This window comes from Ammodytes marinus (assembly GCF_949987685.1).
Source record: "Ammodytes marinus genome assembly, chromosome: 4".
Taxonomy (NCBI): domain Eukaryota; kingdom Metazoa; phylum Chordata; class Actinopteri; order Uranoscopiformes; family Ammodytidae; genus Ammodytes; species Ammodytes marinus.
The window spans coordinates 15,495,056-15,521,754 of record NC_137233.1 but is presented as its reverse complement, the minus strand read 5'-3'; the positions used below and the strand labels follow the sequence as shown (position 1 = coordinate 15,521,754).

The window sequence follows — 26,699 nt, the reverse complement described above, 5'->3', positions numbered from 1 at the left end:
TCTGTCCCTCCATGTCTTGAACAAAACTCTGCTAAAATATACTGAACAGAATCAAGAAATATCACAGAAACCGACACCATTCGCTGATGAAGCCTTTTTTAAAGACTAATTCAAAATGCAGTTGGCCTATATTATTATAGTAATTTATGTTTAATGGCTCAGAACAGAACTGCAGACCTTTGCTGATTTCTTTATGGTAAACATGCAACAGGTGGATCTGTTGTGGTGCCACTAAGTCATTGGCGGAAAAAAAATGTTGAACATTTCCTAAAGTGCTGTATTTAAGAATTATTCTGGCGTACTTGAGAAATAGTTAAGTATTTCACTTCAATGCCACTTCTTACTTCTACTCCACTACATTAGAGATGAAAGTATTATCATTGTCACGTAACCGTATTTATTTGATCAATTTATTTACTAGTTTTCAGATTACTATTTGACATAAACTTATCTTATATAATTGCAAGGAGGTACATTTATTTTTTATATTTTACCAAAAAGATTCAAATGAATAGTCACCTGTGAAGCATACTTCCCTTTTATATCCCATCAATCATCTCCTGACCCCCCAGATGTATCATGCGAACCATTTCAGGGGCCCAACCTCTACGTTGGTAACTACTGGACTAAACTACTTGAACAGTAGGCCTACATAAAGAAGTAAAAACTATCTCCATCTCAACAGCTTAGCAGTGCAATGACGCTTACACAATGATGCATTACTATTGAAAGGGAAAAATGTCATGTATGATAGTATGTGAATTTCTACAGAACAGAGTGAGTAGCTACTAACTTTTCATCGTTCATACATTTTGCTGCTAATGTGTGTTTTTACTTCCATATGATTTGAAATGCAAGACGTTTGCTCATAATATTTATATATATGGTTTGGTGTTTTTACAGTGCTGAATGATTTTAGCAGCTCTCCCACCACTGTACCTGGCTGAATTGCAATACAAAGCATCAATACATCAACATCCGAGGAGGTGAGCTGAGGGGGCACAGACATGAATGGTTTGCTTATCTGCTAATTAAAGGAGAACTCCCCCTCAGTACCTTGTTTGCATTGCTAAACACCATTTAAGAAAAGAGTGGTAATAAATGGTGTGAAGGGGTTTATATGCAGCAGAGACAATGGAGAATGTTAATATGGGAGGTTCTGTTTAAACAGATCCACCAGGTGGCGACATGTAGAAATCAGTAAATCAGCACGTGTATAGAGAGGGTTTCATCCACAGCAGTGGTCCAAGACAGCTTTTACAGAAGTGCCTTTTTTGTTTTAACTCCACATTAGCGTACACAGCCTTGCGACACTACAATGAGTGATATTATAAATGAAGTAGAATTTGATTGACTACAACAAGCATTGCGAGCAATTTGCAATGTAAATTATATGTAAAGGCATTTGGATAAATGGTTGAATGGACAACCTTTAAAAATGATCCGTGATCATTTTACCTGGTAATTGGTAAATACAAAATGTCAAATTACCCACACGTGTGTAATACGACATCTGGACGTGTCCAGATATAGTCAGTCTATATCCTACAGTGAAGTTCTCTACAATAAATGTAGCCTACTGTAAATGCACATGGAGGTATCTTGTTTCAGGCGGCCTGCCATTGGCTGATTCCGTGATGCCCTTCGCTGATTCGCTGCGGTGAAAAGCTCAGCATCGTCAAAAGTCCGCTGACAAACCTTCATGTAGTTCAGAGGACTGAGAAGAGAACATTCAGAGTGACATCCTACATTAACTCTGATCGGCTGTAAATCTGTGCTCGGGATTAATATTGAACCAAATGGTAAGGTGAGCGCTGCTGCTACTCAATTGACTATATCTCTTTAAACGTTTACTAGCCTAAATGTGAAAAACGCCCCCATCACATATCTAATGCATATTGACATTTTGTTACAGGGACTATTAACAGGATCCTGAATTCACTGCAGAAATTAACTCACAAGCAATGGTAAGTTTATTTTATTTCCTCTCCACCACGTGTTTTCATATGCTTTGGACAGTTTTATTGATGCATTGCAGTGGCTTTGATTGTGAAGACACACATTTTAAAGTGTTTTTGTTTTGTCTGTTATGCACAGGGCAATAACATTTTCTTTTGTAGGCTACCTAGCTTCTTACAAGGTATTCCTTTTAATGACTGCTCTTATTGTTGAGTTATTGGGGAGCAGGAGTGTTTTTAATCCGCACAAGTCAAAGTCAATTCAACCCAAACTGTGTTTGCCAAATGCATACAACTGGGTGAATCTCTTCTCCTCGTTGTGTGAAAGCAGCCAAGGAGAACAGGGCATTTTAAAGGGTGCACACTGACCACAGAGCCCCACTGAGGATGTCTCTGTATGTCAGATAGGTCTCCCCCGGGGGCCAAATGGTTCAGCACCCACAGCTGTGATAACATCATGGCATTGTGGTGTCCTCACTGCTCCAAGCCAAACACCGGCAGGACAGGGAGGCACAGCAAACTAAATATTATAAGAACCTTAAATAACAAAACGTATGACAGCGAAAAGAACATGTTCAGCTCCTGTTTCTTTAAAGGATTTTTTTGGAGTTGGCTTTCTGTCAGAGGAAAGCTTGGTTAAATCTTGTTGTTTAGTTGTTGGAAAGATCATCTGGTTTAGAACTATAGATGGAACTGTACAAATCATCAACTCAATGGCTTTGATTTCGGGTCACCTGAAGGCTACTATATGGTGTGATTCATAATTAAAACATGATCACTAGGAGATTCCAACATGTGGCGGTCATTTCCTGCTTTATAATAAAGACCAGCCAACATCCTGTGAGTTAGGGGAGTCCAGAGAGGATACGTGCCTCTGCACTCCTCCATGATTCAGCTCCACTTTGTTCCAACTTCCCCTCTCTTCTGGAGGTAGGGAGAGTTTCCCCAGTGTTAAATGTGCATCCTGCTGTCTGGGCCAAGACCTTTTCATTTTCTGGGATCGTCGTGCTGCATGAGACGGTCTCCATACACTTCTCTGAGGTTTTGTCAGGAATGCTTCACTTGTAGCATTGATCACAGACCAGAATGATCTCAGCTGGTAAAAATTCCTTTTGGCCCAGTTCTGAAAATATCAGTGGGAACTGTTCAGGCCTAGACCAACCACGGCATTATGGGATATTTTGGAGGCCAGGCTAAGTGCTCTGCTGCAAAAAGCCAGCTGCAATTTTTTGGTCAGAATAAGTGAGTTTTAGTAGAATAGTCTTGCATTTTTATTCTGTCTTCACCACTAAGTGTCTGTCTGTTTGTCTCATTGTGCAGCTGTGTTTAGGAGATTCTACCGACTGCCTCCGAGACCAAATGCAGTGCGTGATGAGATCCCTGCAGGACCTGAAGCCGACCAGCAGGCCCAGGCCACTGAGTGAACCGTGCGTTCGCTCCTTCGCTGTCACGCGGCTCTGTAAACTGAGGGCACAGCAAGAGAGACTGACCCGTCTGCGTGCTTCTGACGCCAGTGAAGGCAGCACATATGACTCTGCCTGCTGCCTGGCCAGCCCTCTGGAGGAAGAAGAGGAAGAGCTGCAGCAGCATGAGCGCTTGACACAAGGCTCCCCGAGCAGTGAGAAGAGTCTGGACTTTGACTCTGGATACTCTGAGGCCTCCTGGCAGGATGAAGGTGTGGTGCTGAGGAGGACCAGGAACGTAAGGGTCTCCTCCTCCGCCTGCCTGCGTACAAACAGAGGGCCTTCAGGACGCATTCGGCCCAAATCCACCTCTGACGCCTGTCTGGAGCGCTGGACCTCCTTTGAGGCCAGCGACCCGGAGGATTGGACCACGTCGCTGCTGAGTCGCAGCAGGAATAGACAGCCCCTGGTTCTGGGGGACAACAGCTTCGCCGACCTCATAAAGAACTGGATGGACCTACCAGAGTGCCCTGAGCCAGCACAACTTCAGCCCAGTGCGGGCCGGCGCCTGGCCAAAGACATTTTGGTCAACATGCGCCGCAAACTGGCAGGGATGTCTAAGAGTGTGGAGGTGAGGCCGAGGCCGGCAGACTGCAACAGGGTCAGAAGGGCAGCAGAGGCTCCCCAGAGAATGTCCTGTCCTGTTGGACTGCAGGGTCTCAAACCTTTCTTTCACCAGTCACACACAGGCCTGCATCAATTAGACACTGACTTCCATCACTTCACCGCTCTCATGAAGACAGGCAGCCGACAACCCATCATATGCAATGACATTATTGGATACATTTGAGTGAGGCTCTAAGTACAGACTGACTCTTTAACACAAATGTGAATAAGATGGTTCTATTTTAATAATTAGATTTTTTTTCCACGCTGTTGATACATTTGGAATAAAGTTTTTACTTTTGATTAAGTTAAAATGTGTTGTATTCCTTTGTCAGTTTGAGCACTGCTAAGTAGTCTACCAATATGGGTTTTTCAATGGCTGAGAGCAGGTCCGGCCAATGGCCGATATATAATGGCAATATCAGGTTGTTGTTGTTTTGTTTGTTTTTTTGCATTTGAAAAAATACAACAATTTAATAAGAATTAATGAGAACAAAAAAAAATGACACAGAAAAATGTTGTATTGCCAAAAGGAACTTCTGGATCTCTATCCAGTTGTCTGTAATTATTGAAATAGAAAACATTTCCAGGTAAATTAAAAACGCGCTAACATTGCTCCTCAGCAGCCACACTGATGAGGTTGCCTGCAGGCATAATTTGATAAATTGTTTTAACCAGCCTCTTGAGCCCAGGTATCGGCCACTGCCAATGATCTGAGATGCCATTAATCAGTCTATCTCTAGTGTTAAAGCTCCCATATTATACACTTTTCGGTTCTATTATACACCATATTATATGGTCTTAGTGGTCCCTAATACGTTTTTCTTTAATTGTTTGCTGAAAAAAACTTTCAGATAATTTATTGTACTATGCTGATCTTCAGCTAATCTCACAATGGCCTATTTTAAAAAAAAGAGCTGCAGCTCCCCTCGTAAATATACAATCTTTGAGCTCCCCCCGCCCCCTGTCCGGAAGCGAAGCCAGATACGCCTCGCCCTCTGTCTGTCAGGGCCGTGGACCAATAAAAAATAGGGGTGTGGGCTGCACAGTGGAAGCTTCTGGCTTTCCAGTTTGTGAGGTCAGAAAAGGGGAGAATTCTGACTGGAGTATATTGGGTGGGGGAGGGGTGGTGGTTTCAGAAAGGGGGAGAGTGAGAAAAGGAGAGTGTTATTTTTTTAAATATTTTGGCAGTCTCTAGGCACACCGTGGACCCATGGATATGTTATAACACATTTAAAAAGTGCATTTAGCATAATATGTGACCTTTAAGAGTTACCTTACTATTCTAGCCATCTGTCATTGTTCTTTTAAGCAATAGCTCACGACAGACACCGCAAAATATGAGGTCGAACAACGCACCTTAACTGTGATATTATAAGCGTATACCACGGCCAGAGGTGAGCTATTGGTTTTATAAAATGGATACAAGTATGGCAAAATGAAAGAAATAGACAGTCAAATTAGAATATTTTATTATATAAAATTTTAATGAATACAAAAAGTAGTCATACACTTAACATAGTGGTAGAAGTGTCTGCTATTGTCATTGATGGAATATCTTGATTCAAGCACTGAAGCATTTAAGCTCAATCAGCCATTCTTTTGGCGGTCACAGTGGGAAAAAAACAAAGTAAGGGCTTTGAATCTTTGTGAACCAAGTAAATTCACTGTTTAAAAATTGGAGGTTGCGTGTGGAGTGGTCATCATGAATTGATAAATGATTTGCATGAACTGTTTTAAAGATGGTAAGGGAACAAAAGCCATTTAGTCAAGAGGACAGATACAACATGGTTCCTCAAAAACACACATTGTTAGCACGATTGTTCAAACAGAATTTAATCTCAAACAGCATCACACTCGCTGAATTACACAATGAATAAATTACTTCTATTAAACATTTCATTAGTATTTCTTATTAGAATTCAAATACAGGAGACTACAGCAGAGTATAGATGCTCAAAAGCCATCCAAGGACACATCAACGCCTCGAGATGTGCCCAGCTTCTGCTCTCTGACCAACTGTTTTGGGGATGGAGTGGGGCGCACGTGAGATTGGGAGCTGAATTTACACAGGACAGCTGTGTTCAGATGTCATGAGCACCCTGGATCGCCAAAGTGCTGCACCCATACCGTGCCAAATACTGCCTGTTATGACTGCACCCCTTCAACATCGTGCTCAGTCTGACCTCAATTAAACCTTGAACACAGGCCAGCCCTTGCCCCAGCAGAGCCAGAACAGCTAATCCATATGCCTTGGCAAAGCATCTTCTCAACCTCTTAGCCTCTGAACTCTTAAAAGACACGAGCGTTACATGTTCATGAAAAGCAAAAAGTTACCTAACAGAACCTTCTGGTAAAAATAGTAAAGAAATAACAGTCTGCTAAGTTTCTCTTTTTGCAACATAATTATTTTTTTTAAATGAGGAAATGGATATCAAGGACAGGACAATAGATTAGTCAGAGTGAGTCTGGAATGATTCACTTCACATGATCAAAGTGTGATTTACAGTTAAAAGGTATTCCCGCCATGCCAGTTCAATAATAACGGCAAACTGTTTGTAGAGAGGCAACAAAAAGTTGATGGACAGTGGAGAATCTTCATTTTAAATAACAGCGATAGGATTGGGTTGTTTTAAACCGACACAGTGTCATTGGAGTGTTAGATTAGTTCTATCATATTGGATGCTGATGGCCTTACAAGAGCAGGTATCTGATGGGTGGGGCTGAGTCAGAGTCCTCGTCTTCAGCAAATGAAGGGATCAACTCCAGCATCTTCTTATGTGGAGGGATATCTTTCCTGGTGACCATCCTCACCACGTCAGACACGCTGCGAAAACACAAACGGGATATGTAACTTCTGCGTGGTCAGGAGTAGTATGATGGAAAAACTATCAATTTAAGATAAGTCTGACTCATTTTAACATTTGTTTTGTTTGTTTAGCTTTTAAAATGTGTCTGCTCTTCATCAACAAGCGCCATGAATATTGCTCTCTCCTGCCAGCAGACAACAATCTTTCACCATTAGATTTTTCCAATTGTCAACGAATTCAGTAAAAAGTAAATGAATTCTCCTAAAAAGTAGTGTATATGCCTTCATGTCCAAAGCTGGGAGACAGAACCCTATACCTTTTATATAATAAAAAAATAAATAACCCATGACCCATACTGTAGCAACTGGGTGACATCACTACAGTCTATTGTTCCCTCATTATAATGATGATTAAGCAATGTAGTTTATTTTAGTCAATCCAACATATAATATCCAGTTGCTGGAAATATTCACTACACCAAATGTGTGTTAAATGCACATTTGAAAATGGTCCGAAACAAAACTACATTGTCAAACAGTGTTAAGGAACTATGTAACTTAATTCAGTTACTTTATTAGTCAATGGTTACATTGAAATTTGTCTTTCCGCATAACCTTTTTTGTTTGTTTTAAATGACCCATTTTGAAGGATCTACATCTTCCAGCGTAGGGATCAAAAGGACTCTGGGCCAAAAACAGGGTGGGGAAGTCAAAAAAAGTACTAAGGCACTGTCTGGACAAGAAGAAAGCTATAGAATAATAAGAATGCACATACAATAAAATTACAAAAATTTGTTATCTTCTATCTTTAATGGTATTTAACTTTCAAAGTACCATGTCCCCCCTTCACTGGCCCAACACAGGAAGCTTGGGGCAGGGCGACAGCACAGGAAGGGAGTATTGGAGAGGGGCATTTGTCTTGCACAGCCTGCTGTCCACATGGCCGGCACTCTGCCCCTCTCTCCCCCCTGAAGCTAAATCTAACCACAACACCAACACCAGCTCCCCAGAGACATGAGCGCCAAGAACCATAAACGGACGTGGTGCACTCACTCTGTTTTCAAGATGAACTGAAAGGACCTCAAAACAATTTTAAAATTGTGATTTTCTTATTGCCTAAACGTTCAAAGTTAAACCTGGTTTTATTTATTAAAATGTTTCCCTTTTTATCCTGTGATTACAACATCCCTCTGAGGGAGCATTTTGTGCAGTGACTAAGCTGTTAACTGATGAGGAGAGTCCACAGCAGCACAAGACATTTAGATGTATTTCACACACCCTGGGGCTCATCATAAGATGTGTTTTTTCTTAAGTGCTGCAATGTTGAACAGGCCCAAACGGCTTGGCTCTTCAGATGCAGAGTTCACGCTAATTAACCGTTTAACTCTTGTCCTCAACAAACAGAATGACACCCGAGCAGCAGCGGCCTCAATCGTCACTGTGCAGTGATGCATCGGTCGTGTGTCAACAGGGCTCTCTCCTCACAGGCTCACAAGGAAACACCTCATCCTGCCATTAGCCTCTAAACAAACACAGGGAGGCTGTGCATTGTGATTGTTTGTTTATCGTAGAGTTGCTTACCATGTGTATAGACATAAATAAGCAAAAATCGTACTGAATCGTTCTTATTTTCACTGGACATACCTCTTCTGGTGTCTCTCCTCTTGCCCCATGTATATGGCGGCTTGTCCATAGTAGAGCTGGGTGATGCTCAAGCTGTATTGTTCCTGCACAAGGACAAATAATTAAATTTAAAGTACAATATGACACACATATCAAGGCATAAGTAGTGTATGGCCTGTGTGCATTATTGCATGGTCATTTTCTACAGAGACAGCAGTCCGCAGAGCTTAAAGTCTGACGGTGACCAGTGGCCACAAACGGGTCAGGAAGCTTTTCAGTGCCTCCACACAAACAAACCAAGGGGAACCCGGCCATTCAAAGGTTAAACGAAACCTGGAGCAAATAAGATCACTTGCCAATTTATTTTCCCTTGGCCTCCTCAGAAGAAACTCCAGCAGAAACAATAAAGCAAACATCAGGGCAAGGGCAAGAAGGTGCGTGCATTGAAAAGACAGGTTTAAACAACACCACAGGGTAATTTACAATTTCTTTAGAGGGTTTGAAGACTACTATCCAGGTTGCAGCTGGTTTATGAAATATATTTTATCTAGCTGTAACAGCCATCCTTTTCTTCATGTTGTATACGTGTGTATTATTATTTAGAATATTGATTGATTTATTACATGGCAAAGGGCGTGTTTTTGTCCGCCCGCAAATTCACCCGGGAATGGCAGCCGATGTCAGTCTGGCAATGGCGCAATCGGGAGTTTAAACTTTGGAAACATATACTTTTGACCACTCACATTTCAGTGTTTGTTTTGTATCACCCTAAGCTTTTCGTTTAAGATAAACGTTTATTTGTTTACTTTTTTACTCAATTTTGGAAACAGTTTTTTTTATATATAGCACCACAAAGTTGGAAGAAAAACGGTGTATTTTGGAGTGCGTATATAAACACCACACTATAATACCCCGGAAGCATCACTCCCTTGGACGCCGTGACAATAGCATTGTGAACGTATCAGTCAGAAAAATAAACATTCTGATGGTTAGAATGATCTATCGAGTTTAAATGCAACAAGATTAGTAGATTTTTTTTTTAAGATATTTTTTGGGCATTTTTATGCTTTATTGACAGTGCAGAGAGACAGAGGTGAAATGGGGCAGAGAGGGGAGTGACGTGCAGAGAACGACCGCGGGCGGGAATAGAGTAGTAGATTTAGGGGCACTTTACACGGTGAAAACGTGAGTTTTCCCGTTTTTGGTTTAAAAAAAAAAAACCCGTTCAGACACAATTTATCTGACATCTTCACCCGTACACAAAGTTTTCAGAGGAAACGGGCCGAAATCGCTGAAGTAGCAGCCATGCCAAGCCAATAGTCAGCGGTGACACAGCCTAGTAGATAGCTCTTCCGGTACAATTTGATGCATAAAACCTTACTGTAACCGAAAATTAATGCCACTAACGTTCATAAAGCGGTTGGTGTAAGCTTGGGGTTACAAATATTGTAAAAGACAAGCTTTCTGTCCTCTTATTTCACCGCATTGAACTCGGAAAAACAGCAGACTTGCTGATAGTGAAGGGGCTTCGTGAGCGGATATTTTCCTGTTAGGCGTACTTCAAAATAAAAGTCAACTCACGTGTGTCAAGCGAAATGCTATGAATGTTTAGCCAGTGAAATGCTTTTACTGTGAAGCCGTAGCCTTAATGCTCCTTTTGTTGAACAGTAGCCTAACTTAACCGCTGCACGCTGATAGTGTTTTTTTAATGTAGAGCCGTGTCCCTGGCATATAGAAGTGACACACGTTTATTTAGCTAGAAAAACAGGCAGAGCACAACTCTTTCCATATTTGCTTGTAGGAGCGATTGGTGGCACGATAACAAATGCATCAGCAACAGCACAACGTCCATGAGCACAACGAATACAGCTCGGTGATCCGCCATTGTTGTTGTTGTTTTCCAACTGGCGCACGTGGACCTACAAAGACGGCGCATGCCTATTTATATCCAAACGCAATGCGCATGTGTGAGGGTGGAGCCGTGACGTCAGCGTTATCAGGGGAAATGGTTTCGGTGTTTACAGGAAACCAAAACCGTTAAGTTTTCCAAAAAATCCTCCCTCGGAGGTGATCTCAAAAATCTGCGGTTCATGCCTGCGTTTGCGTTTGCGTTTGCTGTTTTCCTGTAAATGATATAGTGCAACCGCAGAAATTTTTCTGCGTATGCACCGTTTTGCGTGGCCGTGTAAAGTGCCCCTTAAAGACGTGAAATAGGGCTCAAACTTATGTCACCCCTCAAACAAGTTGATACAAGATGAAATGGGAACACGGCATCATCTATTGGCCTAGTACTTAGTACTTAAAAACAATGTTTTTAAACTAATTTACCAATGTAAGCAAAGTCCATTAAAATCAATAAATAAAATAAATAAAAAAGTGTTGCTTGTATGAAGGTAAGTAGAAGCCTTATATGCAAAGTTACAGGAGTACACATATGATCTGGGGGAAAGTTGACGGTTCAGCAACAGCATGACCTTCCTCCAGGATGTCAGAATAGAGTCCTGTAGTTGTGAATGGAAGGTGTAAAGTGGACCATCATTTCTAACAATGGGCATTGTGTCCACTGGAGGAGGGTGAACAGGGTTAGGTGGAAAGAAAACATGCATAAAATATTCACTCATTAGCCCCGGGTGTGAAGAAAGTGTGTGTTTCCTCACGAGAGGAATGAGAGGGCCCTACCTTAAGATACTGGATCAGATCTCCCAAGGTCATTTCCTGCTGACCGCCGCGTCTGCCCTCAACCAGGAAGTCATCCCACAGGGTGTATTTCTTTCCTGCGACCTGCCGATGGACACGTTACATACGCCAACACACACACACACACACACACACACACACACACACACACACACACACACACACACACACACACACACACACACACACACACACACACACACACACACACACACACACACACACACACACACACACACACACACACACACACACACACACACACACACACACACACACACACACACAAGTTGACAGATGGATTACTTTTTGCTGTGACTGAAGGATGTGCAGAACATTGTTTGGGTCCATAGCAGAAGTCCCGGATAACTCGCACAGACAGAGAGACTGCATTTTTCATCACCGTGCTATAAAGCAGCTGAGAGCAATCAGCAGCCCTTTAAACTCTGCGGTTTAGACACCAACAAGCCACTATGAGGTCAACAAGGTGCTTCCTCTCATATGATGAAGTGACTCTCTTGCCTTTCTCAAGTTTCCATCTACGAGACTTAGGCTGTGTATTAATACCAGTTTTTTTTTCAGCGCAGACACAGTACAGACAGGTAGTGGATTGTGAGGAGATATGCACTGATTTAAACAAAAAGCTGTTCTCCAGAATCCACCTTTAATTCAGTTTGAAATGTTATCAACCTGATCCGGTAGAAAAGAAAAGAAAATGCATGCAGCCATGTGTAGTCAGTGTAATTTGGGATAGATGATTTAAGAGCAACTCGAGAAAAGGTCGAAGAATGTTGCTTAGAAAACTTGTATCCGTGTGATTATGAATGTGTTGCTCTAGGCGGTGAAATAACAACATAGGAATTTTTCCAGACACCTCGCCAGAGTGCACTTTAAGTAGCTGAAGTTCCAGCACTGAGGGGCCACTTTTCCTTTCTGAATTTCCTGTAGCTATTTGGGTATTCCGTGTTAAAGAGAGACACTGGTTTAAACAAGCGTTGACTGTTTAAAAATAACTGACTCAAAACAGAAAACATTTGTAATGTTGTGCTCAAACTATTTTTCAAATTCGCAATGAGGTAATTAGAAGAAACTAACTCCATGACTGTTATGTATACAGGGCAGTGTTAGTGTATCATACATACCCCAGTGCAATGTTTTTGCTGACCAGAATGTGTCTATAGCGGAGTGTTGAGAGTATCCAAACCAAGTACTGAAAGCTCTTATTTGTCATTTGCCATTTGTGATGTCTTAATACTGATTTTTCAGATCCAAAATCTATACTAAATACTTACTACCAAAGTTCAGATACCATGTCAGCAAGTTAAATCTAAACCTTGAGTTTTATATCAGTTTAAAGGCATGAGTTTGGGCTGTATGGAATGGACATTTTTTATTAACTCAAATTAATAATAAAAAAGACATAACCGCATCAGAAAAGAAGCATGAGTCTTGTGAGTCATAACAAAGCATGACACACACACACACACACACACACACACACACACACACACACACACACACACACACACACACACACTTACATTCACAGAGACAACTTCTTAACAGTTCAAACACTTCTCTCTCTCTCTGCTGCCTCAGGCTCCACTGTCCTTCTACAGCACTAGCCGTCACAACCCTCACATCCCATGAGATCACATTTGAGGACAGACGACCCGACAGCTAGAGGAATGACCTTCCACCTCTAAACAATGGCAGAATACAAAGTCCTGACACCAAGACGGATCAATTTAAGCCCCTGCAAACCTAAATGCAGTGGTTTCTGCTGTCGCTGCACAGATATTGGTTATCACATGAACTCACATGTTTAACATAAACATACTAATCCATGCAGGTAGGACCACAAAGGGGGGAAAACACACCACCTGACCTGAAATGGCTTAGGATTTCTCGCATGCACAGAACTATTTCAACATATATGTCGGACGACCCCGCTCACACCAGCGCTGTCTGCTGAGAGGAGCTGTGAAGATCAAAACTTGGCTCGAGATGTGAATACCAAGACTCCGGCTAAACCTGGGTCCAATTATCTCTGCTCCAGCAGCCAAGGGGAACGTTTTCGACTAGCCCTCACAACTCCCTCCACTTATGGGGTTTGGGGTTATGGGAGACACACCACTTGAGGCAAACTTCTACTGGAGTCTGACAGGGTATCTAGGCCCTTTGTCCCATTTTTTTGGGACAGAGTGCTTTTTGTTTGCAAGATGCACATCTTTCCCCTGGTCATGTTAGCTTTTACAATGTTTACACAGAGTGAATCACAATTACAACCTAAAACTTTCCTCCGGCAGAACAGAACTTGAGACTGAAATGCACATACGGTACAAAAGACCATTATTCTAAGTAATCTTGCAAACGCAAAGTCATTGTTGGAATTTAAAATGGACCTCCTTCGCTCAGTGGTTTTCATGCAAGAGTTTTTAATGGGTGCTTTTGTGTACAGATGCTTATTTTACACAATGCAAAGCAGGCATGCAGGCTATATTTACTCGCTCTCCTCCCTTCCTCTCTCTCATATCTGTCGCACAACTCTGGCAGCAAATTCACTGCCCTATTGGTCGCCATGCTAGAGTGACGTCAACTATTCAACGCTATATGGCAGGGGAGAAAAAGTAAGCAAGAAAGCTGGAACCAAACTGGCTGCTGGAAACAATTACAAACGGTTCCCCACAAGCACAGCTACAGCATTTGTTTGTGTCATGGAACCTCTGCCAGTATTCAAATGCAAGAGAAGAAATGTGAAGCGGACACTCATTGTTTTCCTCTCAGTGTGCAAATTGAGGAAAATAACACAAAATCTGCCCGCAAGCAAATCTCTGCAGTAATACACAGAAACACATACAGTTTTTGATTATTCAATAAATCAACTGAGCTGAAATGGACACTGCACTAACAAACAAGGCCAATCGATAGGAAAGAGCTACAGTATACTGATAATAGTATTACATAATATCACCACACAGTTAAAGTTGGGCAAGGTTGTCTGGAGGTTAGAGAGTAGAATTGCTGTCTTAGGGGTCTGCTTGGTGGCCAATCACAGCTGCACAAAATCAACTGGGCCTCGTTTGAAGTGTCCATTTTGAAAATGGCATGCTAGGAGTTTAGAGTGGGCTCAAGGTAATGCATTAAAAACAAGTATAGTATCCAGTGATGAAGATTAAAAAAAGCTAGAGCTAAACCACATGAAACACAAACTCGTCCCCTATACTTGACAAGTTCTTTTGACCTCAGGTAAAGCCTTATTTACTTAAATATCATGGGTGCTGTGTTAAAGTACTGATCAGAAGCCTGTTTGGAAAAAAAGCAGAACCATCAGGATTTGGGGTGGTTAAAATACAATCAAGTTTGACTTCAGAGGACCAGACAAACGGCCACTTTGCCGGCTTGAGTGGAATAAAGCCACGGTGCTGGAAATATAAGTTTATAATCTTTCTGCTCTGTTTTTGGAGGACGGCCAAGTCTGTCATGTGCTCCACAGATAGTGTGCTGTTTTATAAATATGGCTTTGAACTTCCCTCTAAAACATGACACAGCTGGTCTTTCCAAAACAATAACGGAACATAACGACATTTAAAAAAATGTTTTATTGCTTCTCACTTCACGGCTACGCCCGTCACTGTTACACTGACGCTATGGCTGACCGCAAATTATATCATTTGAATACAAACTGTCCTTTTGAAAGTAACAGAAACACAAATCATCTTAAATTCATACTTTCATATTTGGCCTGTTCCCCCTTTTCCAGTCCTCTTGTCCTTAGATAAAAGGCCACATTTAAAATGTATCTTTATAAATGAGACCAAATCCTTTTTTTGTCTGTGTGTATGGCTTCTGGATATAAAGTGTGGTGATAAAGTCTCTCTCCTTTATGTGGCTTGTTCAGACATTCGTTTCCCCAACATTTGACACGAACATCCCAAACTTAATGCTGCTTCCTCTTGTTGACAGGAAGCCCTGCGAGTTCCCCTTGCTCTTCCTGAAAAATCTGACCTTGGACAGTATAAGCATCCAGGAAAATATTAATATTAATCTCATCATACAAAAAGACACATATCAAATATCACATACATGCACACCCCTTTATCCTTCCACATTTCTAGCCATTGAACTGTAAAACAGGATCAGAAATGAAAAGACAAACAGAACATAAGAGATGTTCGAAGTTGACTTTAGCAGTTATTTAGCAGCAGTTATTGTGTCTTTGTACAAGACGTACATTGAATGCATCTAATCCAAAGAACTTTAACTCAAAAATGACCTTTTAGCGGTAGGCAATGTAGCAATGGCCAATCAAATGTCAGCCATCCTTGAGCAAATATACACACCAACTTCACAGAATGACACAATTCAAAAGGTCAAAAGCATCTGGCTTCATCACAAAATGTTATTTCCATTGAGTCACATTACAGTCTGAGATTCTCTGGGAATACCTGAGTCAAAAATACCAAGCTTCGCTGTGATAGTGTGGGACAATGATCAGAGGATAACAGTTAGCTGCAATGCTCTTTAAATATATTGTTTGTCAATTTTATCACATTTTATAATTAGCTGTAGGTTAACAGGTTGTCACTCAAAAGTAATAGAATTGAAGAAAAATAATTTAACATTAATATTAACATTTAGAGCACTGGAAATTAAGGTATTCCACTAAGGCAGTTTAGCAGCACAAGACCTGACACACAAAAAGTATCTTATCATAACAAGAGCTACTGAATGACGGAACCCAAAAATAGACGTCTCTGGCTGTGCTACATTCCCATGCCCTTAAGTGTATCCGCCGCCGGAGGAAGTTTAGTACTGGATAAAGATGTGGAATGAATCCAAGTCAGATTGCGACCCCCTTCAGGGAACCCAATCAATGCTGGTCATTTTGCACAGGTCGCTGCATGATTGTAGTGTGAGTTTTAATCTTGCCCTTTAAGACAATGGAGGGTTTTTTTGGATAAAGGAAGCTGAGATTGGTACGCAAACTTCGATAAGTCCTCCTCCCTGCAGACTGCCACAAGAAATAGCACACTCCTGCCTCAGCTTCATTATCTGGCCAGAATCCCAACAGTGGAAACATCTTTACAACCAACTGTGGCTGTAGGCCTGCTTCTTCAAAGGGAACTCTTTTCCTTTGGTAAGCTTCAAAGTGAGCTTTAGGGAAGGCAGATGGAGCATCTGTGTGGTCTTTTTAGATCATATTTTTTATCTTAATCTCCTATAGCAATCTGGTAACTCTTTTACCAAGACCTCATGTCCAAGATAAGTCCTTGATTGAGCCTCAACGTCAAGCCACAGTTCACTTCTGAGCATATGGCAAGTGATGCAGCTGACAACTGTTTATGCTGCATATTGCAGTACAAGCATCTATGCAAAAAGGTTTTTGAAAATACACAAAGTTAAATCATGGATAGTCTTTTTTAATAGCAGTATTACATGGAATAACACTTTCACTGTAAGCTACATTTAAAGATGTTGCATGGGACAGTTTTAAACGACTATAGTTGCAACAACATAACATATTCTTAAAACTAGTTCATAGCAAATAAAACGATAATTCCGGAAATATATTTCATTTTATAACAACTACTGCATTTGCTGGAAACATGAGTGGACAATCAATGTCTTCCTCACCCATCCAGTATTAACATGCCTTTCTTTACGAAAGACTTCTATGGCACAGAGCCAATGGGGACGTGCAGCGATACTGGCAGCGACATTACAAAATCAATGTGGAAGCTCACAGCTGTAAATGTTCTAGGAGGTAAATAATAGTTTATAGTTCATATGTGTGTGTGTGTGTGTGTGTGTGTGTGTGTGTGCTATAATGAGTAAGGATGTTTAAAAAACTTTAGCATGAAACCATAGTCAATGCTTCAAACAATATGTATTAGGAGAGAGCTGGACCTGCCTGTTTGATTGTGTAATTGCTCATAAAGTTTTTATTTATATATACAAATTTAATTTAATACATGATAATTGTTATTGAACATATCAGTGTACTTGGATAATGTCTCGGAAATGAACTGTTGTTCATTTTTAAAGCTGCGCTGCTTTAAAAAAGAAAAACAACTTTCCATTGTAATGACATCAATGTAAAAGGAGTACAATGCAATCCGTGGACTACTCTTTTAATGTTAATGTAGAGACCAAACCTATCAAAAATAAGGCTGGTTATCTACGGGTTGTTTATGTTTTCCTGTATGGCCTTTTTATAAAGAAAGGGACAAAAGTACTGTCATGTAAAGTGTGCCCTTTGTCTGAACGGGAGTGTCATCTGCTACCTGATCACTATTGATCACCACTCTCTTTGGACTGCAAAGAAGAAACAGATGGCTTGGACCTCCAACTGCTTACCCTAGAGAATTGACAGGATACCAGCTTACACACTCCCCAAAGACATTGAAATACATCGAGAAAATATGGCCAACAAAAACACAACAACATCAAATAATTGGACATAGATGTTTTTATGTATCTTGGATAATAAACTATATTTTTTGTAAGACAGCTTCTCATAAACCTGTGCAGGGCGGAGCAGGAGCTCAGCAGACACTTCTCAGACGAGTGCCGAGTTTGTCACACAGACTAAAAGCAGTCCGTTCCTTTTGAAAGACCTCCATTGACGTGTAAAACAGCAAACAGAATCTCAATGTGATTGTCTTTCAAATGAGAAGATAACAGTGTTCCACCTGACTGGAAATGACCTGGGGCAGAAGGTCTGAGTCAATAAAATGCTCCTCTTACAAATGGGCCACTGACATGCTGGGGCCTGCAGACACACTCGGGACAGCCATAGTATTACGACTAGAGCCACAGATAAAGCAATGAATTATCATCATCATCAAAGTGGCTCATCTACAAAAGACCACGAATTATGAGTGATGGTGCTACAGCGTTTGTTTGTGTCATTCAAAGGGATCAATCAACAACAACGCACACCTCTTAACATAAACTGTGACCCCTGTGCTCTTAGCTTGTATCATTGATGAAATGATTTTGTATTCAAAGGTCACAATCTTTGGTTAAGTGCATGGTGTAATGCAGTATGGAATGATGTAACTCTCCCATGTATTGGCCACTGGAGTAAGTTATTTATATCTGCAGATCAATATGATGTTGAGTTGTTGTCAGCAGTAAATAAGCTGAAAGATTAGCCGTTGTTGGACACAAACAAATGGGACAGACTCAATTCAATACCGCTCACAAGGGGTTGAACTCTAATCAAGGAAATTAAAAACCACACCTACAAAGATACCCAGATACCCAGAAGAAATATTGCTTCACTTTAAGGCATGATTCCAGGTTTATCAAGATCTTAACTTTGCACACTAAAAAGAGAGATACCACAAGTACTTTTCCCAATTAAAAATGATATAAATAATAACTTTGCCCAAAAGCACTTTATAATACAAGGGAATCAAGAGACAGCTTTTTCAGCCTAATAAACGCACAAGCCTCGACACAACATGCAAGCATTAGGAGACATGTTGCATTGGCTGTTTTGTACAATACTTAAGACTCTGACATAAAGATGACGAGAGACCTTTTTGTAGTTTGCCTAAAGAAAGCTTCCAGATTTGTATTGGGTTATATTACTGGCTGTGAGCAGAAAGAAGCAAGGCACATGTCTCAACATTGGATTGGTAGCCATTACGTTTTGATACAGATACTCATGCTTTCCACAGTATGAATTGTAATCACTTTGCAGTTGCATTAGCACAATAAACGATTTATTTTGACTGTAAACAAGCAATATAATATCCAAGTGTGTGTCTAATTCTCTACAAAGGAAACCAATGAATGAAAAATAAAATAATTATTTGTCATTTAAGCATACAAAATAATATGAAATCCACTAATTAGGAGCTATTAACAACTCTGCAACCAGGGTTTTATGGATGTACTCAAACTGTTCCATTTCCTTTATGAGCACATTCATGTGGATTTTAAGACCAGACCAGTAAATAGTTGTTTTATTTCTATTTCCATTACTAAACCTCAACATGTGTGTGTTGTGAGTCAGTGCCCCATGTGCAACGGCTACAAAGGGCAGGACTCCATACAGTCTGCAGACAAACCAACTATCCTGCTGTGCCTCCCATAGCCGAGGACACAATCTATGTGCTTCATGCACCACCTGTGACATTATTATTACAGAGAGCCAAGCAGGGTTTTGTGTATGGATGTATGAGGTAACAGTTTCTGTGTGTGTTGCTAGAGAAAGCAGGAAAGAATGATGCGGCATAATGTTATGAGAATTCATGGGTACATTTTGTAAATGCATGATGTCAGGAGCAGCCTAGAAACTTAAATTCATTGTCACTAATGAGAAACCTGCAGGCCATATCCTGCCAGCATCGGTGCTGTAATGAGTGGATAATGAAACAGGATGACAGAGACCTCTAATAACTCCCACATTCTACTACTTCCCCTGAGTCCAACAGGCCTGAAGAAAATAGGATGTGAGAAACATGCTTAATACTGGGAATAACAATGTAAGAGTCAAAAGAGAAAATGGAAAGACATATCATTGACCTCATACATGCAGGATATAGTGCTTAAAGACTGTGGCTTTAGCTGCATGGACCAGTAAAAAAAAGTCAGCATCCCCGCCAGTTATCTGAATGTTACCACAGGGTACTAAGCTAGTTAGCAGGCATTCAAATGTCTTAAACTTTAGCTTGATTTCATTTGGTTTTGGAAAGTTAAACTGAAAGACACAAAACTCAAAACCTGTTATACTTTTTGCTTTAAGCTCCCCATGCATACTACTTTAATCATATGCCTCATAGATTGGTTGTAATGGAAAGGAAGGCAATGGCCAATTCATTGTTCATGCTATTTTACATATTTTGAATATGATCCAACAATTCATTCAGAGTAAAGTATATTATCAAGCTTTAAGGACCCTTCAGGAAAGAGAAATCGGCATCAGTGTTGAGACAGTTAGAGGCTTGAAGCAAGAGTCAGCTATCTGAAGGGTCGTCTTTCTAACCAAAAAGCCACCTTTGTCATTGTCACTGGCCTGGGGATTAAATATGTATGAGATGAGGAGATATGGTTGAGGATGAATTGAAAGAGCTGCTAACATTCAAACCCCACTGGCTTTTAATTTGGCTACATTCATGCTGAGTTTTTGAGCCGGACCACATACTGTATGGTGCTAAATACAACTTTTTATTGAATGATCTCCTAAGTCTGTGTCTAACCGTTTTCCCACTTAACTGTCTAACCTGTGTGATGTCTGATGTTACAAAAATAAACTGTGCATGGCCATAATATTGCTGTTGATGACACAAATGGGAAGGTAACGATCTATGGGGAACTAAAGAACAGCAGAGACGGAACAATACAACGCAATTCAACAGATGACTTAAAAACACACAATGACACCAACAACAAAAACAACTGGAAAACAACAGAAGGCACAAGCCGTCTATGTTGATCACAGATTACTCATTACCCCGTGAGCACAATTCACGTATGGGGCTCCAGTTACAAACTGCACAATGCAGCTTCATGCTGGAGCTCCCGGTGGAGTACTGAGGGCCGCGGATCATGTTCACCCTTTTTCTTACACTGGCACAATCCGAGGAGGCAAACACAGATTTAACCACATGAGGTAAATCTCCTCCATTGTTGTTTTTTCTTTCCCTCTCTGAGCCAGTCCCTGTTATTTGTGTGACAGATGTGTGACCTTCAATTATAAACATGTAAGTCCTCAAACCACACATTCCTTCCCATAAAGGCCAGGACACACCGGCCCGATAATCGCCGTCGTAGAGTCGGGAGGGGGCGGGGACACAAATCTGTTTGGTGTGTGCCGTGAAATCGGTCGTCGTAGATGTCGTCGGGCTTCTTTTGAGCCGATTCAATCGGCGGCTGGCAGTCTTTCAGTTGGAGCAATTTGATTTGTGGAGGGCTAGCGAATCAGTGAAGCCCGGAAGTGAGGCGGGTAGCACAAACAGCTAACAACAGTTAGCCATCGTTTTAATGTGTTTGTTTGTTTCGTTCAGCGAGTACTCACATGCATCAACCCTTGTTGACTGCTCGACACCATGCTCGACACACCCTGCTCTTTATGGTCCATAAATATAAATACGTATTTCTATCTATGTTTATGGTCTAGAGAGCCGTCCCATCATTTCCGGCTTCCGTATTTTTTCGGGCCACAATACAGATTAGCGCCGCCTGCTGTTATGGAGACATTACGTCCCGCGCAAGCGCAGAGCGTACGGAAAGTCAGCAGTCGGTTTGGTGTGTTCTTTGCACTTTTTCGGCCGCAACGGGAAGACTGGAGCTCCCTGAATCGGCAGTGTCCATTTTCGGGTAGTCGGACTGGTGTGTCCTGGCCTTAAGAACAACATATAACCATCCCTTGACTACTCTGCGAAACTGCAAACATCTCTGTTTCTTCCTTATATCCCCAATGGTGGATCGAGAAAACAAGATGCCAAGTTGATTCTTTTTTCCCCTGAGTAAGTTATGAATGGAGGGTTATCAGAAACAAGCTTGAGCAGATGAACAAAAAAAACCCTGTCTGCTCCTGGTGCTCTACATACTTATGTAGAAAGATCAGGTATAGACAGTGCACACTGGGAAATCTGGTTCCAATACACTGCTTCCAGCGAAGGCAGGAAACTGCCCTCATTTCTGTAGGTAATTAACAAAGAACCAGTGTGACAGCCGACCTTGGAGAGGCTTCTCTGAGATCAGGAGCCTGGCCTACAACACTACTAATTCAATTAAGAGGCTGAAAGGGCAAGCTGGGGAAGGGGGGGCACCAAGGGAGCGTGAAAGGGCACGCAGTTAAAACCAGGGTGTGAGCACAGAAATGGAAGAGGGAGTGTTTCCATGGTACACAACTAGCAGGCAGCCTAGCAGACAAGTCAAGGCAGCATACACCAATACAGAGAGTTGGGCATGGAGCTGGAGGGGTAAAGGATGGAGCTTTTAAATACCCAGCTATAACATGTCCTCTTTTGTCCTGGCCTCAGGTGATGTTTCTCTGTGTCTTACTGAAGCTTCACCTCAATTAAGACCACAGGAGCACAGCACTCGTTAGACTTTGCTGTGCTTGAAAAAAAATCCTTGTATGTTTAGTGATGTCGTTTTTCTGCTAAAACAATGCATGCACCGTTTATGATCTGAGGGAAACTCCTTGCATCTTTCAGTTACAAAGAGTTTATTAAAAGGTGCTCAGAGAAATTTTCAGTTTTTGTTCATTCTAACCCCCTTTGGACAAAAGCAGTAGTGTTTTTACTACCCCAGCTGTTGTTCATGGGTGACCCATGACAAAGGCATTAAGAAAAACTATATAAAAAAAAGCATTAATTGCACTGATGCAAATGTAATTTATGATCATCAGAGGAAAATTTGGACTGTTAGAAATATTGAAGAAATGAAGAAATATTATAAATAAAATATAGCTAATGTGTTAGCCAAAACAAATAACTGTTATACACATCCAGAAGGCACTGAGCAATATAGGTATTCTTTTGTTTAGCTCTTACACTGCTACATGCTCCCCGTTCACTAGCTTGTCACTAACTGTGTCTGCCTGCCATGCATACAGACATGATAGGAGTTTTTCAGCCTTCAGAAACAGCCTTGCCAAACTAGATACCCCTTTTAAGGCCGGTGCCTTGTTGGCCCTGACTGAAAAACATAAACACAAGGCGGAAAACGATACTAGAGAATCGCACACAAGGCCAGCATCCCGTTTGTTTACATATTTGGGTCTCCATACAGAGGACAGCAGCGAGGGCGAAGCCAGGGGAACTTCCTATTTTGGGAAACAGCTGCTTTAAAGCAACAGTCACTGGAAAAGGGCAAAAGCATGTTGGGAGAATGAGCAGTCATTTAGAGAACAGAGTGTGAGTGAAACAGTTATGTGTGGACATAGTGGAACACAGCCACATCGAAAACATATTTTTCAAAAGCCTTCAATCACAACAAGTGAGGTACGTTACGGTGGCAAACATCTGGCCGTGTTGTGATGTGGGGGTTAAAATATACTCCGCTTTGGATGAACACTGGCTGGGCCACCAGTACTACCAGTGAGATGAGAGTATTGTTACTTGATATTAATGAACTGAGGCTGATCTCATGGGGGGAGAGGTCTAAGTCATTGCAAAAGTAAGCCGAGCACTCGATACTGCATGTCTGATCAGTGATATTTAACAGCTGCACGTCTGCAGTTGCTTCAAATCCTGCTTAGTAAAAACGTTCTCTAATCTCAAGATAAGTGAACATTGATATGGATTTTTCTGCTTTCATTGCTGCCATCTTAAATCATTCATATTTATACCATTCAATTTGATTTCCACTTTTCAGTAGGGCAGTGGGGTAGGAACAACATTCTGACAAAGGGAACCCTAGAAACATCTGCAAATATAATTAAAAAAAAAGTATTTAAAAATTAGTACTCAATTATTAGTTTTGGTATTTCTACATTAATTGCAATTTTATTTCAGGCTATAGTTTGCAATTGACTCGATGTTGATAATCAAGATATTTACAGTAATACACAACTTACATTTCGAGTGATCATATCAAATGACCTTGACTTCATCTTCCCATGCTGTGTGTTTTCAGAATGAAAGTACAGCTATCTATGTGGATCATCTAATGCATAAAAAAGGGGAGAGTAGACTCACGGAGCTGAACTGACTTTTTTTTAGAAGGCATCAAAAGGCACAAATGTTGATCGAATGCATTAATTTTTTTTTCGTTTGGCATACATTACAGCATCTCCCACTCAGATGGCTGAGGGGTTCACCAGCCATCTTGCTCTCTCTCTTTCTGTCTCGCTCTCTCTATCTTTGACGTGACTAAACAGTAAAAGTGCTTTACTCATCTACGAGCTCCTATGAATATTCAACTTTGTAATATTTTCCCTAACCCTCTAAACACTCTCTGGACCTCAACCTAGCTTTTTTCTCTGGTCTTTGCTGCGGCTCCTCTGCTGAATTGAGCTGGAAAATGTAACATCTTCCCAACCCTGAGACTTAATGATTCAACACTTGAATGCATGACCTCTGGCTGGGATGATGTCAGGTATACTTTGTCTACATTGACTGCAATCATCCACTGACTGTTGTTGAGTGTATCCAACTTTCCATGCTGCTTGGGCAAATGCTTGTGTTTCGGCCAGCGGAATTTTAGAAGACCATAGGGAAAAAAAGAAAGTCATACAAGTATGTGCAAACATTTTGACCGCGATTACGGAAAACAACTGTGAGAACAGCGGGGTCTTTGTGTGCAAGGAAAAGGGCATGCATGGAACTCCAGCACTGCGCAGAGAAGTCACAGCTGCCTCTGTCATCGCAGCAGACTTGAATGCAGCTGCAGCATTTTTTATTTTTTTTTGCCTGTAACCGGACCTACACTGTCTCAGAGCTCCCTGTCACTGCAGCCTCACGTCCCACAGGACACGGTTACCCCACTCACTGACCCCCAGTGACCCCCCCCCCGTCTGTCAGAGGTTTATTGCTCTCAGTGAGAAAGCTGGCAAAGGCATCTCCAATATCTGGTCCTTTCAAGAGGTGAGATATTGAGGGGAAAAGCAGTCGGGCCTGTAAAGTAGGGTCAGCAGAATCATTTGACTGGATATGCTTTTAGATTTGTCCTAAAATGTGACCCAAAGAGTGGTTTGGCATTTTGAATCTCTGGCTGGTAACCATTTTGTGTTTTTGTTTTAAAGCTCGGTATGACCTCATGAACCGGGTCTATACTCAAACAGTAGGCTGGATCGGGTCCTAAAAGGAGTCTGTCTGAAGAGAATAAGCTTCTGTCCCTTTGCTTTGAATTACAGTTGCCTTGAATTCAATTAATTTGTGCAAACACAGAAGCCAGACATGGGTGTACTTGTTCCTTACCTGCACCTGAAATGCCCTGAGGATTATACTGAGCCAGCTAAAGACTGGGTTTATATGCGAGAGATGGACAGTTAGCAGGGGTCTTTTATACTCTGAGAGCACCCATTCATGACTTAATGCTCTCCAACCAGAGAGGAAGGGCGTAAATCTACAAAGGACCAAACAGATTTATCCCCATCCTAGACAGGCTTAAATTACAAATGTATATACAGTAAGAGTCTGTCAGGGTGTATAAAGTGCCTTACTCAGGTCCTGTTATGTGAATGACTGCTGTGGGTGCATAGAGTTGTTGTTACTCACTTCGAAGTGCTTGGGCGGGCTTGGCCAAGAGAACACAAAGTGCTGGACAGACAGGGTGAAATAGGCTCCGCGATAGGAGCTGATCTTCTGGTGACCCTGCACCAGTTTATACAGCTCCAGACACATCAGGCCTGCCACTGCGGCTGTGGTCGTGGCTATAGCTGGGATGATCCTTCCAGCGATGCGTTTACTCTGTGAAGGAGTCAGAGGAAAGTTCGTGTTTGAAATGCACTGCAGGTAATTGAGAGCTGGACAACGTAAATGTAATATTGCCATGTCAACTTGAATCAATGGGTTCCATTTTTTTATTTTATTTTTTTATTATTAATATTCTTTTTACAAATGCTCATACTTGAGTACAATTTTGAGTACTTTTCACTTGTTTGAAACAATGCAAAGTTTCAGCATTCAAAATCTTCCTTTCGTGTAAGCAATAAAGCAAAATGTACTTAAACTATCACAATTATGCATTAAGTGTTTTGCATTTGTTATTACAAATTCATGAACAAAAAAGAAGCTTTTTGACATTACAGCTTGTCCAAGTGCAGATCTTATGAAGTACTTTAACATCTGTTGAAAAGTTTGATCAGCATCGTGTATCATATTTGAAATGGTTATGTGTTGTAACATTTCAAACAGCGAAGTCAAATATATTTAGTTGAGTAAAAAACATTTTTACAATGTTCCATTCGGAAATTCTGAGGAATAGTGGTCTAAAGCAGAAAACAATTAAGTAAATAATAACATTTCAGTTTACTGAACTGCTGTTTTTATATTCCTATATATATATAGTATGTGTGTAAAGAAGAGCTTTGTTTGATGTAATGCATACAGTACAATACATCAAGTTTTATCATATTACACAATCATCGGATCATTTCTACAGTATATAAATGTCATGTCACATGTGCAGTAGATATCTATACAGGATCAATATTCATATTGTAATTCTAATACTGACACCGACATATCCCTTAGTTACTGTACAGTTTGTACTGTGAATATATTGTATTGAGTTGAAAAAAAGTATGTAAACAGGGTTGGATGTTGAGTAAAAGTTTTTTCCCCAACAAGATTCAACATGTGGAAATCTCTATGAGTACACAAGGGTAACGCACTTTTGTCTCCCCTCACTCAGCAGTACCCATCCCCCCACCCTCCATCTGTCTTGGCTGTGTGTGTGTGTGTGTGTGTGTGTGTGGGGGGGGGGGGGGGGGTTGGGTGTGTTTGTCTGCAGCCGAGGCTGGTACAAGACCTGGCTCAGGTGTCACCTCCCAGGCGACAGGTAAAGTGCTGTGATTAGTTCTCCTCCAGGAACAATGGGCGAGCAGGCTCCTTCTGTGGCTTTAGGGCAGGT

The 26,699-nt window shown here is 41.2% G+C and overlaps 2 protein-coding genes across 3 annotated transcripts in view; one reads left to right on the top strand and one right to left on the bottom strand.

Annotated features, from left to right (window-relative positions):
- Positions 1-1,703: 1,703 nt before the first annotated feature.
- Positions 1,704-4,335, top strand: inka1b (inka box actin regulator 1b). 2 transcript variants are annotated; one of them, XM_080026486.1, is made up of 3 exons: positions 1,704-1,802; positions 1,916-1,967; positions 3,279-4,335. In XM_080026486.1, the coding sequence occupies exons 2-3, from the start codon at positions 1,965-1,967 to the stop codon at positions 4,209-4,211; spliced, it is 936 nt and encodes a 311-aa protein (XP_079882612.1). In that variant the 5' UTR covers positions 1,704-1,802; positions 1,916-1,964; the 3' UTR covers positions 4,212-4,335. The 2 variants fall into 2 exon arrangements, with proteins under 2 accessions (XP_079882612.1, XP_079882613.1); XM_080026487.1 differs by having other exon boundaries at positions 1,720-1,807.
- Positions 4,336-5,554: 1,219 nt separating this feature from the next.
- uba7 (ubiquitin-like modifier activating enzyme 7) overlaps positions 5,555-26,699 on the bottom strand; it is a 40,899-nt gene continuing 19,754 nt past the window's right edge. Inside the window, exons 21-24 of the mRNA XM_080026481.1 lie at positions 25,343-25,534; positions 11,139-11,240; positions 8,481-8,563; positions 5,555-6,854 (exon numbers count right to left, since the gene is read on the bottom strand). Of these exons, the coding sequence (XP_079882607.1) occupies positions 6,722-6,854; positions 8,481-8,563; positions 11,139-11,240; positions 25,343-25,534 (510 nt within the window). The 3' untranslated portion in view covers positions 5,555-6,721. The remainder of the gene's footprint in view (positions 6,855-8,480; positions 8,564-11,138; positions 11,241-25,342; positions 25,535-26,699) is intronic.